The sequence below is a fragment of the Mandrillus leucophaeus genome, unplaced genomic scaffold, assembly GCF_000951045.1.
Source record: "Mandrillus leucophaeus isolate KB7577 unplaced genomic scaffold, Mleu.le_1.0 Scaffold9, whole genome shotgun sequence".
In the NCBI taxonomy this organism is placed as follows: domain Eukaryota; kingdom Metazoa; phylum Chordata; class Mammalia; order Primates; family Cercopithecidae; genus Mandrillus; species Mandrillus leucophaeus.
This window is the reverse complement of record NW_012109807.1, coordinates 8,893,526-8,907,685: the sequence shown is the minus strand read 5'-3', so window position 1 is coordinate 8,907,685 and position 14,160 is coordinate 8,893,526. Positions and strand designations below refer to the sequence as shown.

Genomic DNA, 14,160 nt, shown 5'->3' with positions numbered 1-14,160 from the left:
TCCATCCATCCATCCATCATCTATCATCTATCCATCCATCCATCCATCCATCATCTATCTGTCTGTCTATTTATCTATCTACCTATCTATCTATCCATCCATCCATCATCTATCATCTATCTATCCATGCATCCATTCATCCATCCATCCATCCATCATCTATCTATCATCTATCTATCTATCTACCTATCTATCCATCTATCTATCTATCAATCATCTATCTACCTACCTACCTACCTACCTATCTACCTACCTACCTACCTAGACAGAGTCTTGCTCTGTCGCCCAGGCTGGAGTGCAATGGCGCAATCTCTGCTCTCTGCAACCTCCACCTCCCGGGCTCAAGCAATTCTCCTGCCTCAGCCTCTCCAGTAGCTGGGATTACAGGTGGCCACCACCACGCCCGGCTAATTTTTGTAGTTTTAGTAGAGACAGGGTTTTACCATGTTGGCCAGGCTGGTCTCAAACTCCTGACCTCAAGTGATCCACCCACTTTGGGCTCCCAAAGCGCTGGGATTACAGGAGTGAGTCACAGTGCCTGGCCCCTTTGCAATTTACTTGCTTTTCATCACCTATTCCCCCTCCCTCCCTGGAATGTAAGCTTTCTGAGGGCAGTTTTTTCACTGCAAAGTCCCCAGAACCTAGAACCACGCCTGGCACATGGTACACGTCCAGTAAGTATTTGTCAAAGGAACGAACGAATGAATAGATGAACAGTCGAGACTGCAGCTAACGTTTTCTGAGTAGATGCAAACATTTATCCCCCTTGATTTGAGTCACTTGAAGCCCACGTTTTCCAAACCCCAAACTGGAAGACATACTTTGACAAGAGGTTTACTGTGTTGCAAGAAGTGCCCCAGGATAAGAAGCGAACTCCTGATTTCCTCCCCAAACCTGCTCCACCTGCGTCTTGCCTAGGGTAGGCAAAGGGCGTCTCCATCCCGCCTGCTGCACAGACCTGGAGTCCTTGTCTCTGTTCTCTTGCATTGCACATCCCACTGTCTGTACTTGGGAAATGCACCTAGAGTCCGACCACTTCTCACCGCCCACACTGCTATTTCCCCAGGCCAAACCACTGCCATCTCTTGCCAGGATTACTGCAATCACCTTCTTCCTCTCCACTCCCAGTAGTCCCTTCTCAACACAGCAGCCAGAGTAATTTTTAAAGATTTTATAAATCAGATTTTGTTTCTTCTCTGCCCAAAACCTTGCAGGGGCTCCCCACTTCTGCGTAAAAGTCAAAACCCTCACTGTAGCCTTGAGGCTCTGGCTAACTGAACCTCCACTTGCCTGTGTGACCTCAATGCTGTAAGTCCTGTCCTTCAAGTTCAGATCTCCAACGTGTGCTTCTGCTCCTGCTCCATGGGACCCCCGTTGCAGCTTGCGGGAGATACAGAGCCCAGCAACTTGGCCATCGGTGACTCCTGCCCAGCAGTGCCCTGCAAACTGCTGTGCCCAGATCCAGCCCCGGGTCCTCTGCTCCTACACCAGTCAATTCTCAACCCCTGTGCCCCCTTTCACAGTGAATCGATGGATAGAATTTCTCCAGCACTTGTGCACTGATGAGGGAAAGGAGGGACAGTCCTTGTCCTCCTGTCTGTGAACTGGGACTAAAGCCCAAGGACCCAGCAGGGCACTTCACCATGAAGTACCGGGTGTGGTCCAGGATGTCCAGAGGCAAGGAGAGAGCTGGACAGGCTAAGGCGGTGCCCTGCAGTGGTCAAGGGCAGGACTTTAATCCCAGCTCTAGGCCGGGTACGGTGGCTCATGCCTGTAATCTCAGCACTTTGGGAGGCTGAGACAGGAGGATCGCTTGAGCCCAGGAGTTTGTGACCACCCTGGATAACATGGCGAAACCATGCCTCTATAAAAAATACAAAAATTCACTAGGTGTGGTGGTGCACACCCATAGTCCCAGCTACTCGGGAGGCTGAGGTGGGAGGACCACTGAGCCAGGGAGGTTGAGGCTGCAGTGAGTCGTGATCACACCACTGCACTCCAGCCTGGGAAAGTGAGACACTGCCTCAAAAATAAAATAGTCCCAGCTGTGCCACTTCCCTGTTGGGTGACCCTGGAAAGTTTCGCTATCTGTAAAATGTGGATGACAGTAAGTCTGAGGGCCTTGGGCTGCTAGGAGGGGCGAGTGCTGAGGACAGCAGCCAGGACACAGCTGTGCACACAGGAGCTGCCACTATTGCCGGTTGGGGGTGACAGGTGGAAAGGAAGAGGCGGCCCAGACACAGCCAGAGCTGTGTGCAGAGAGCAGGCAGGGCCTGTGAGGAGGCCCAAGGAGAACACACGGCACTAGTAAGCCCCGTGGAGGAGACGCTGGGAAAGGGGCATGTGGGCTGAGTGGGCGGCTGTGGGGACAAGGTGGCCCTTTGAAGGAGTGTTTCAGGAAGGTCTGACAGGCCAGACTGGAAAGGGGAGTGTCTAGCAGCCTGAAGACCTGGGAGGAGGCTGTGAGCAGCCCTGGGCTTGCAGTGGAGACGGGGAGGGAGCTCCAGGAAGGCCATGGGCAGGCCCCTGCCGGTCCTTCCTATCCCTCCGGTCGCCATGAATCTCACCCCCTTTCTCCTTTTTGCAGTACAAGCACTGACTCAGCCTCCAAGACCTGGCTCAGGGCATCTTCTCTAGCAGCCGCCGCACTGTGCCTGGGCAGAGTTAGTCACTGCGGCCGTGGCCGACTTGCTCACCCCTCTCTTCTGAGGTCATCTGGTGCTGTCTCCCCAGTGCCAGTACCTGGCACAGAGCCTGGCACTCAGGTTGCTCAGCTAGTGTCTAACGAACACACGGGTGCATGGTGGGCACACAGCAACTGGCCTGGACCTGGCTTGTCCCTGACAGGCTGCAAGACCCCGGCCCCTGGGGAGCCTGCGAGACCTGCCGGGCCAGGATCTCTCAAGGGGAGGCAGCGCCACTCCGTGTATCTTTTTTCTTTTAAAAAACAAAACAAAACAGGGTCTTGCTTTGTCGCTCAGGCTGGAGTGCACTGGAGCCATCATGGCTCACTGCAGCCTTGACCTCCAGAGCTCAAGCCATCTTCCCACCTCAGCATCCCTGCCCCAAGTAGCTGGAACTAGAGGCACGTGCCACCATGTCCAGCTAATTATTTTCCTTTTTTGTAAAGAACTCCTGGGCTCAAGTGATCTTCCCACCTCAGCCTCTCAAAGTGCTGAGATTACAGGCGTGAGTCACTGCCTCCTGCGCCCCCATTCCCCACTTTTTTTTTTTTTTTTTTTTAGCAAAGGTGTCTGGCTCTGTTGCCCAGGCTGCAGTGCAGTGGTGTGATTATAGCTCACTGTAGCCTCCAACTCCTGGGCCCAAGGACCGTCAGCCCTTCCTCCATGACACTTCCCCGCTGCCACTCTGACCTCCACCAGGAAGGCAGCCCCACCAAGCTTTCCTCACTCTGTGCACAGCTGCTGGCCAACAAAAAACAAAACGAAGCAAAATGCCAAGCCTTGAACTGGCTCTCATTCTCTCTCTCCGGCCACCTGTGTTGCGCCCCCGCTGGCCTCCACTCTGCGCTGGGCCTGTCCCTCAGTCTGCGTCCCAGAGTCCTCCCAAGCACCCCATCTTGGGCTCCCTCTGCCTCTAACTGCTGGTTGTTCCCAGCCACACCGCTGCGTCCCTCTGTTCTTCCTTCCTCACAGAGACCACCTGTGAAGTGACCTCAGTGCCGGTCACCTCCTCACTGCCCCTCTCGAGGTCTCGGCCTGGGGTACATTCTCCCCATGCACCCCGACAACCCACCTGGGTGCCCGTCCCTTCCACAAGCGTGCACTGCCTTCCCGGGGTGTGCCAGGCACTGCCAGGTGCCGAGGGGCAGCAGGGGGCAGAAACTACGTGTTCCCTGTTCTTCAGGAGCTTACGTTCTGCTTGGGGGTAGGGGGTGGAAAACACAGATGCTGAGCAAACAGGAAAAACCAGGGGGTGGCCCCCAGGAGTGACTTAGGACAAGATGAAAGCCAGTGCTGGGGCACTCTGGATCGGGTGGCCAGCAAGGCCCCTTGCGGAGAGGACATTTCAGCTGGAGTGAGAACGACAAGAACCTCCAGCCCGACTAAGGCCTGGGGGAAGCACTCAAGGCAAAGGGGGCATCTGAGGCAAAAGCCGGGGCAAAAGCCAGGCCGAAGCCGCTCAGACAACCCAACCCCGCCGGTCACTTCTCTGAACTCCCTCCTTGCAGTCACAGCACCTGGGACGTGCCGGAACATTGTCTCAGCCCTCTGGGCAAGGCGTTATGCTGCCTGAGTGGCTAGAGATGCACAGACTCTAGCCAGAGTACCCCTAGCGTGGCTGAGCTGGAAGGGTCAGCTGTACCTAGCAGCTGTTCTTCTAGGATTCCAGGAAGATTACTGGGGAGGTGCGGGCACGCTCAACCTCCCTTCCATCCATGCTTGGCCTGCCAGTGACCCTTTCATCACCTCGTGATGTCCTCTGAGCTGTCAGGAGGTTGCAGCCAGGGCTTTTTGGAGAGAAGAGGAACAGGACAGGAAGGCCAAACTCTTTTTTTTTTTTTTTTTGAGACAGAGTCTCGCCCTGTTGCCCAGGCTGGACTGCAGTGGTGTGATCTTGGCTCACCGCAACCTCCGCCTCCCGGGTTCAAGCAGTTCTCCTGCCTCAGCCTCCCAAGTAGCTGGGATTACAGGTGCCCACCACCATGCCCGGCTAAGTTTTTGTATTTTTAGTAGAGACAGGGTTTCACCATGTTGGCCAGGCTGGTCTTGAACTCCTGACCTCAAGTGATCCACCGGCCTTGGCCTCCCAAAGTGCTGGGATTATAGGCGTGAGCCACCACGCCCAGCTCAGAAGGCCGAACTCAATGCCCTTGCTGCCCTAACAATGCCTAACACTGAGGACTAGGAGGGGACATCAGAGGGAGTAGTTTTAATTTAATAGTATTTGTTTTCATCTTTACAAATACTATTTGTTTTTATGCTTTACTATAAAAAATAACAACAAAAAAACGGGCTGGGGACATTGTTGGGGGGTTGTGTTTAACGAGTGTAGGGTTTCAGTCTGGGAAGATGAAAGAGTTCTGGAGATGGATGGTGGTGACGGCTGCACAACCGTATGAATGCACTTAAGGCCCCTGAATTGTACACTTAGAAATGGCTGAAATACTACGCTTAAGAATGGTTAAGATGATTACAAAAAAATTAAATAAGTGAATTTAATTCATTTATTTGAATTAAATGCTCACTGCAAAAGGAATTCGCTGCCTCAGCCTCCCGAGTAGCTGAGATTACAGGTACCCGCCACCACGCTCAGCTAGTTTTTGTATTCTTAGTGGAGACAAGCGTTTCACCATATTGGCCAGGCTGGTCTCGAACTCCTGATCTCAGGCGATCCTGCCCGCCTCAGCCCCTCAAAGTGCTGGGATTATAGGCGTGAGCCACCGCACCCAGCCTTCACTACCATTTTAAGAAAAGACAGGCTCTCAGCTCACTGCTCTGTCCTCACCGCCTAGCACATGGCTGGCACGCAAGTGGTAATTCTTGATGAAAGAACATGAGTAGAGAGTTCAGATCCAGCTTAGATCTCGGCCCTGATGTTCCCGGCCTTTGGGGAAAGGCTCCAGAGCCCGCAGGCCGTGGCCTTCCTGCCCAGGCCTGAAGCAAACACTCACCTGGGTCTTCTCTTGCCAGAGAGGGAGTGTCTCCTGCTGGCCCAGCATTCGAGCAATGACCACAAGGCTGAGTTGGCTTCGAAGCCGCCTGGGGGAGAAGAAGCGACAGCTTGAGAGGGGGTGTGCTGGAAATCGGGGAGCCCGAGCAGGGGACAGGACACCCATGGAGAGGAGAATTTGCGGGAGCCACCCTCCATCTGGGGTCCCCACCGTCCATCTAGGATACCCCAAAGGGCTTTCTCCATTGGCTGATAGCATTATTATGTATTCCAGGAGGAATGAAACTCTCAGGATCAGAAAATTAAATAAGAAGTCCACACAAAAACTCCAGTTCCTGGTCATTTCAGAGGCCCACAGAGCAGGCAGGGCTTTTCTTAGTTCATCATCCCCTCTGCCGATACATATCCATGGATCCATAGAGGCAGGGGCGCCGAACTGCTTTTCAATACGCCTCTGCCTCTTCTTTCCTTTGTGGTGCCAACCCCGCAGGGTGGGGGAGGCTGGGTGACTGACCTGGCCTGCGGAGGCCAAACTTCCCGGTTTTCTCTTCACCCAGTATCCACTGGGCTTTCCTTGGGGAAATCCATCTCCTGCCAGGCTCCCAGGACAGGCACCTGACCCACCTCACCATCTTGGCCAGGCTGGTCTTGAACTCCTGACCTCATGATCTACTCACCTCACCCAGTCACTGAGAGGTGGCCTTGGGCTGTGACTGAACTATCAGCAAAGTGCGGGCGTGTGGGCCTTTCCAGCAGGGTGGCCACGACAGCCGCTGGTGGCCATCCTGCCTCCTGGAGGGAGAACCAGTAAGAGGAAGCCACAGGGAGGCAAAGAGGCTGAGACAGAACCCTGAGAACGCCCAGAGCTGTGCCTGGAACCCCTGGCCCCTGGACCTCTCAACCCAGCCGTGCATGCAGAAAGGCTCCCTGGGTGAAGGGGAACTGAGGCAGGAATGGTTTCCTCAAAGCTCCGGTGTGGCTGGGATCACAGAGGCACTAATCTAGGGTCTAAAACCCCGGGGCGCTTTTAAACTTTCTTAGGAAAGAGTCAAGAAAGCCAGAGGACTCAGCAAAGCAGCAGACTCTTGGATTTTTCAAAACGCAGAAGCAGCAGCAGCGGCAGCACCGCACCCCGGAAGAGCCGACACGAACTGGGGCCACGCCAGGGGCTGGTGGGGGCGCAGCGTTATGGGCGCTCACACGGCTGGCAGGATACTGATGGGTGCGCCACTGCCGAAAACTGGCAAGATCTACTGAAGACGTGATGCCCACCCCATGCCCAGCAATCCTACTCCTAGGTACAAAGGTGCAAAAAAGGAGAGGCACTAGAAGGCTTGAGCAGTAGCAGCAGCAGCAGCAGCACAGTGGACAGACAGATCAGACTGCATCCATACGGCTCAGTCCTATGGCGGGGTTGTGATTATGAATGAACCACAACCACCTCCAACAACATGAATGACCTCCAGTGTGGGAGGAAAGCAGCCAGACACAGAAAATGTATCTGCATGGTCTCATTTTTTTGTTGTTGTTTTTTGAGACAGAGTCTCGCTCTGTTGCCAGGCTGGAGTGCAATGGCATGATCTTGGCTCACTGCAACCTCTGCCTCCCAGGTTCAAGCGATTCTCCTGCCTCAGTCTCCCAAGTAGCTGGGACTACAGTCACGCACGTACCACCATGCCTGGCTTTTTTTTTTTTTTTTTGTATTTTTAGTAGAGACGGGGTTTTGCCATGTCAGCCAGGCTGGTCTCGAACTCCTGACCTCAGGTGATCCAGTCGCCCTGGCCTCCCAAAGTGCTGGAATTACAGGCATGAGCCACAGTGCCCCGCCAACATGGTCTCATCTATATAAGGTACAAACATGGGCATGCCAGTTATCGTACTCCACACCTGCAGTCCCTGCTACTCAGGATGCTGAGGTGGGAGGATTGCTTGAGCCTTGGAGTTCGTGGCTACCTTGGGCAACAGAGCAAGACCCCAACTGTTTTATGCCTGGGTTTAAATGATTCTCCTGCCTCAGCCTCCCAAGTAGCTGGGATGACAGGCACCTGCCATCACGCCTGGCTAATTTTTGTATTTTTAGTAGAGACAGGTTTCACCATCTTGGCCAGGCTGGTCTTGAACTCCTGACCTCATGATCTACTCACCTCAGCCTCCCAAAGTGCTGGGATTACAGGTGACCCCAACTCTTAAAAAAAACAAATGCAAATGGCAAACTTCAGCTGTTGGAAGCTGGATCCTGGTAACCCTGGGTTGGGGGTGGGGGGCAGGTTCCGATCATGTTTCATTTCTTGACCTGGGTGCTGGTTTCATGTACATCGGACTTGTGAAAATGCACTGAGCCATACACTTAACTGTCTTTGCTCTATTCTGATTGTATATTGTAGTTCAATAAAACAATTAAGAAAAAAATTCAGGCCAGGCACAGTGGCTCATGCCTGTTATCCCAACACTTTGGGAGGCCAAAGCGGGTGGATCATTTGAGGTCAGGAGTTCAAGACCAGCTTGGCCAACATGGTGAAACCCCATCTCTACTAAAAATACAAAAATTAGCTGGGCATGGTGGCGGGCGCCTGTAGTCCCAGCTACTCGGGAGGCTGAGGCAGGAGAACTGCTTGAACCTGGGAGGCGGAGGTTGCAGTGAGCCAAGATCACATCGCTGCACTCCAGCCTGGGCGGCAGAGTGAGACTCTATCTCAAAAAAAAAGAAAAAGAAAAAAAAGATTCAGCTGGAAGGGAGATAGGATTGCTAGATTTAGCAAATTAAAATATAAAATGCCCGGTTAAGCCGGGTACGGTGGCTCACCTCTGTAATCCCAGCACTCTGGGAGGCCGAGGTGGGTGATCAGCTGAGGTTGGGAGTTCAAGACCAGCCTGACCAACATGGAGAAACCTCGTCTCTACTAAAAATACAAAATATACATACACTATATATATATATATATATATATTTTATATATAGGATATATATAATATATGATGTAATATATAGTATTATCTATGTACATATATATATCTTTTTTTGAGATGGAGTTTCACTCTTGTTGCCCAGACATGCAATGGTGTGATCTTGGTTCACTGCAACCTCCTCCTCCTAGGTTCAAGTGATTCTCCTGCTACTGTGCACTCGCCTAACCCGCAGCGCCCCCGTGTACTCGCCCAACCCCGCAGCACCCCTGTGTACTTGCCCAACACCACAGCACCCCTGTGTACTCACTCAACACTCCCTACTTCCCCCACGCCAGAGCACTGAGGAAAGGCAGCACCCACCCGGACTGAGCCACAGGATAACAAACAGAAGCCCCTCATTCCCGCTCTACGGCCCCTGCAACAGACCCCCGTGGGTGCAGGCCACCCCCTGGCCCCACACCCAGAGCCCCAAGCTTCAGTTTCTCCCCCACCCACAGGCCTTCGCCTCCCTGTCAGACAGGGCCGGCTTTCCAGCTGTTCAGGAGCCCCGGCAGCAGCTGGGCTGGGAACACAGTGGGAGGTCAACGGCCCCTCTGAGCTGCTCCACAGCGAACTCAAAGCCAGTCAGAAGTCTGCATCTGGGCTTCATTAATCCAAAACCCAAGGCCTGCGCGGGAGCTCGTTTACTCGTTTACTCGCAGCGGGCGAGGAGGGCTGGCCCGGTCTGGGGGTGAGGGGAGCAGGCGGGCCGGCAAAGCAGTGCTAGGGGTGGTTCCAGAAGGGAAGAGGCGGGCAAGGGCGGGTCAGGATGGGGCTGTTATCCAGAAATGAAGAAAAGCACCAGAAAAAGCACCAAAAGGGTAAATGGATGAAAATAAACCCACATCTGAGTGGCAAGTCCCCTCGCTGTCCCTGCCTGCCCGCTGCCTTTCATCCTGATGGCCCTCCCCGCCTTTTAAACCCAGTCCCGCATTCTCAGTTCCCACTGGGACACAGCAGGAGGAGGGGGGCAAGACCACTTTTTTATTTTGCAGACTGAGAATTTATTCCACGGAGGAGAAAAAGAAAAGCCGCACCCCCACACCACCCAAACTGTGCAGGGCGCAAGCAGAGGCGCTGGCTGTGGGCTCTCCCTCCCACAGAAGAGGCCTGACCCCACTTGACAGGGCCTCCCTGGAACTCCAACCAGGTTCAGAGGAGGAGGCAGAAGCCATGGGGCCATCCCAGTCACTGTCATATAAGGCAACAGGCTCCAGCCCTGGCGTGCACCAGCCGGGCCAGGCCAGGCCAGGCCAGCCTCTGCCCCCGCCTTGTCCCCCCCACCCACCACGGGCCTCCACAAGACCAGGACACTGGATTAGCACTCAGAGGAGCCGAAGGCACTGAGACATTCAGAAATGACTTTTCCAAACCCGCAGCAGGGTCAGAAGTGGAATGCCAGCGCTCTGCTTCCCTGCCTCCGCAAGCGGCACCCAGGAAGGCAAAGGCACCAACCACGTGGGCCGCTGGGATGTCGGGAAGTGACATAGGCCAGAACAGCCCCCCTGGAGCCCCTTGTCTTCACTCCCTGGGAGGGGAACTGGGCCCTGCCAACACTGAACTGCCCTAAAAGGCTGTCAGGCACCTGGCCAAAGGCATGAGCTGCCTTTTCCAGTCTCCAGGGCAGCTCAGGAAGCAACAGCAGTGGCCTGTTCCACCGTGGCAATGCTGCCTGACGTGCTGCCTCAGGGTGTGCGCCTGGCTCGTGGGCCTCGTCCATCAGGCTGCCTGTCAGCCACCCGCTCGGCACTCCTTCCCTAGACTCTTCTGTTGTGCACTTGTCAGGTAGGAAGAACCAGGGGGTGGGCTTAGAAGCTGGTTGTCCCTCCCGGGGGTCTGCGAGCCCACAGCCACCAGACTGCCTGATCATCCACAGACCAGTCTGAGCACGCACTGTGTGGACGGGAGGAGACGGCGGGACACAGTCGGCCACAGACCCAGATGAGTGGACCACCACAGGGCAACATGAGGAATCCATCTACAACCAGGCACATCGACATGGAGGGGTCCCACAAACCAGGTGTTGAGCCAAGGAAGCCAGACCCACGGGAGAACACTCTGCATGGTCCCATTTATATAAATGTTTAAAAACAGGCAAAATTGGGCTAGGCATGGTGGCTCACATCTGTAATCCCAGCACTTTGGGAAACTGAAGCAGGAGACTCATTTGAGGCCAGGAGTTCGAGGCCATCCTGGGCAACATAGGGAGAACCCATCTCTCAAAAACCAACCAACCAACAAAACAGATAAAATGGATCTATGTGATGGAAGCCACGGAAGTGATTACCTCTGCAGGGAGGAATGCCTGGCAGGGGCCCGACAGGGTTTCTGGGGAGCTGCAGACGTTCTGTCCCATGGTCAAGTGGTACACGGATGATCTCTTGCAAAGGGTACGAAGTGTCCTCCTATAATATGTCCTTCCATTCATACGTGTTATAAGCAAATTAAAAGGTACACATGGACAATCATAGCAACTTTCATTCTCATCTCCCTTTCTTTGTATGATGATAAAAATCACAGAACCTCAGGCTCAGAAAACACCTTGAAGTCGGCCGGGCGTGGTGGCTCATGCCTGTAATCCCAGCACTTTGGGAGGCTGAGGCGGGAGAATCACCTGAGGTCAGTTCGAGAGCAGCCTGGCCAACATGGTGAAACCCCGACTCCACAAAAAATACAAAAATTAGCCGGGTGTGGTGACGGGCGCCTGTCATCTCAGCTACTCGGGAGGCTGAGGCAGAAGAATCACTTGAACCTGCGAGGCAGAGGTTGCAGTGAGCTGAGATTGCTCCACTGCACTCCAGCCTGGGCGACAGATCGAGACTCTGTCTCAAAAAAAAAAAAAAAAAAAGAAAACACCTTGAAGTCACCTAATCTAGCTTCTGCATAGTTATCCATTTTAATTCTCTTTGCCACACCCCCAACCAGTGTTCACTTGAGCAAAGAAAGTGCGGTATCTGCCAAGACAGCCCAAATTCATTTACTCGACTAACCAAAGGAAACTGTTCCCACATTTTGCCAAAACCTGCCCTTCTGGGACTTCCTCTCAAAGCTTCTGGATCCCATCCTCTGGGGCGTCCAGGAGGGAGCTCTCCGCCAGCCTAGGTCCTCCACGCTTGGAAGAAGTTGCCACATGCCCGTGGCTGCCGCTTCCTGCAGGCGCCACGGCCCCTCCATTCCCATCTTTTGGCATCTTTTTTTGCCATTTTGGTTCGGGTCCTCTGAGGTCCCTGGGGGTTGTCCATGTTCCCTTTCAAGAGAGACACTCGGAGCTGAGGCTGATGCTCATTTTCTTGGCAGACCTACAACACAACGCAGTGAACAGATTGAGCCCGAAATCTTCTTTTTTCACACGTCTTGCTGTCAAATCCCATTTCCCAGATCCTGTTCCTAATTGTGCAGCTGGGCCTCTCTTTTCAACTCAGTCCATCATTACGGTCGGTTGAGATCTTCTGAGATCTTCAGTCTGCTGTCAGTTGTATTCATGTCATCTGTGAATCCGACCATTGTTCCATTAACAGCCTCATCCAAAACACAGGGCCTGCCCTCCAACCTGTGAGTGGAGACCGAACTCGGGGTGGTGACAGGGCCTGCCCTCTGGGCACACTCTGATGGCCAGCAGCACCTTTTGATAATGAGCCCGCTTCATTCTATCATCGTTTGGCCTGCACTCCGTCATGCCGAACCCAGGCTATGACGACAGCCTCTACCAAATGCCCAGGAAATCTACGTACAGGCACTGCACAGTCCTCTCTGGAGTACGATTCTGGTTCATCTGTGGAAAAGTGAGGCTTGCCTGGTATGATTTCTTGTTAGGACTCCTAGAAGCCAGTGCATCCTTTCCTATGTATGTGCTCCCAAGCCAGAATCCCCTGGGGAATGACGTGGAGGAGCACATCAAGCACCGTCGCCCCCATCTCCTGGAAGCCCTCCGCCTCCAAAGTTCCCATGGAGCCATGGCCCCATCTGCGTGTCTCCCAGCAGTAGGGAGACGTCATCCCGCCGGGGACACAGCCTCCTCTGCACAGCGAGGTCGGCCATGCAGCCTCCCACTCTCTTAGGCTTTAATCCCTTTCGACGACCAATATTTGATTCCAAATGAAAACCTGTTCTCCTTGACGAAGATGACAGAAGCAAAACAGGAATCACATAGTGTTGCTCTCTCTCCATCAGGGCTAACATTTTACTGTCAGCCCCAAACCACACTCCTTGCTTCAAAAATAACTACACAGAAACTCCTTTTATGGCCTTCGGCGTTTCCCAACAATACTCCCACTGGTCCACACCCTGTGTCTGGTTGTCTTACTCTGGTGTCCTTTCCAAACCTGAGACCACGAACAAGCTCTGAAGGGAGCCCCTGCAGCCTTTAATGCTTCCCTCCTTTTCCTCGCTGGGCTCCTCTGTAATCCATATTCAAAGTTTCAGTGCAAGATCTCCCAGTCCACCTGAAACCTCTCTTCTTAGAATCTGACTTTTTTTTTTTTTTTTTTTTTTGGAGACAGAGTCTTGCTCTGTTGCCCAGACTGGAGTGCAGTGGCGCAATCTCGGCTCACTACCACCTCAGCCTCCGGAGTAGCTGGGACTACAGGTGCATGCCACCATGCCTGGCTAATTTTCGTATTTTTAGTAGACCTGGGGTTTCACCATGTTGGCCAGGCTGGTCTTGAACTCCTGAACTCAAGTGATCCACCTGCCTTGGCCTCCCAAAGTGCTGGGATTACAGGCGTGAGCCACCGCGCCCGGCCCTGTAATCTATTTTTTCTTTTTTAAGTCCTACCTCTTTATGCTTCTTTGAAATCTGCCCTCCAGAAGCAGACACAGCCCAAGGGTGCCGCGTGAGTCCCCCCGCCGTGCCAGGCTCTGTGGACTCAGGGAGTACGGTCACAGCACCTGTCCCTCTGATGCCCACGGCCCGTGTCAGCGAGGGGACAGCCTGATGGGCCTGCAACACGGGCTGCTCGAAGAGGAGATGCTTTGGCCCGAGCCTCGTCTTGAGGCTGAAGACATGTGAACCAGGCAGAGGAGGAGGATGGGAAGAGGCCCCTCCAGGAGGAGGAGACAGACGCAGAAAAGCTTGGAGGCAAAAGACCATCTTGAGTTGGGGTGGCTGCCAAGTTCCAGAATGCAGTAAAAGCGTGGAAGCCTGCAGGGGGCAGGGTGGCATGTGAGCCTGGGAAAGAGGGCACCAAGCCCCTTCCATCCCAGGCTGCGCTGTGGCATATTTCACCCTGAGGGGGAAAGTCTGAGGATTTTAAGCACATCAGCCATGTGACCACATGAGCATCTGAAGGAAGGTCACACTCCGGGACAGCACCAAGGTGGAGCTGGTGGAGAGAGCCTGGAAAGAGACGGTGGGATGCTCTGGCGGAAATCCAAGGGGGTTGCAGGAAGAGCTGCACCAAGGCAGCCACAGGGAGGGTGAGGAGGAGACACGAGCACTCTGGGAGACTGGGGAGCTCCAGGGCACCAAAACTGTCCATAGGACTCCAGGCCTGGGCAGTGGGCAGGCGCTGGTGCCACTCACGGAGCCATGGAAGACAGGAAAGAGGTCCTCCTGGGAAGGCGATGACTCCTGTTTCCCAC

The 14,160-nt window shown here is 53.9% G+C and overlaps 1 protein-coding gene across 2 annotated transcripts in view; it reads right to left on the bottom strand.

Annotated features, from left to right (window-relative positions):
- Positions 1–14,160, bottom strand: part of FAM178B (family with sequence similarity 178, member B) — a 101,208-nt gene that overhangs the window by 22,095 nt on the left and 64,953 nt on the right. Inside the window, exon 11 of one of the 2 annotated variants that reach the window (XM_011969630.1) lies at positions 5,636–5,723. In XM_011969630.1, coding sequence (XP_011825020.1) covers positions 5,636–5,723 — 88 coding nt within the window. Of the gene's footprint in view, positions 1–1,290; positions 1,512–5,635; positions 5,724–14,160 lie in introns of those variants that run through there. The other variant, XM_011969631.1, reaches the window with a different exon arrangement.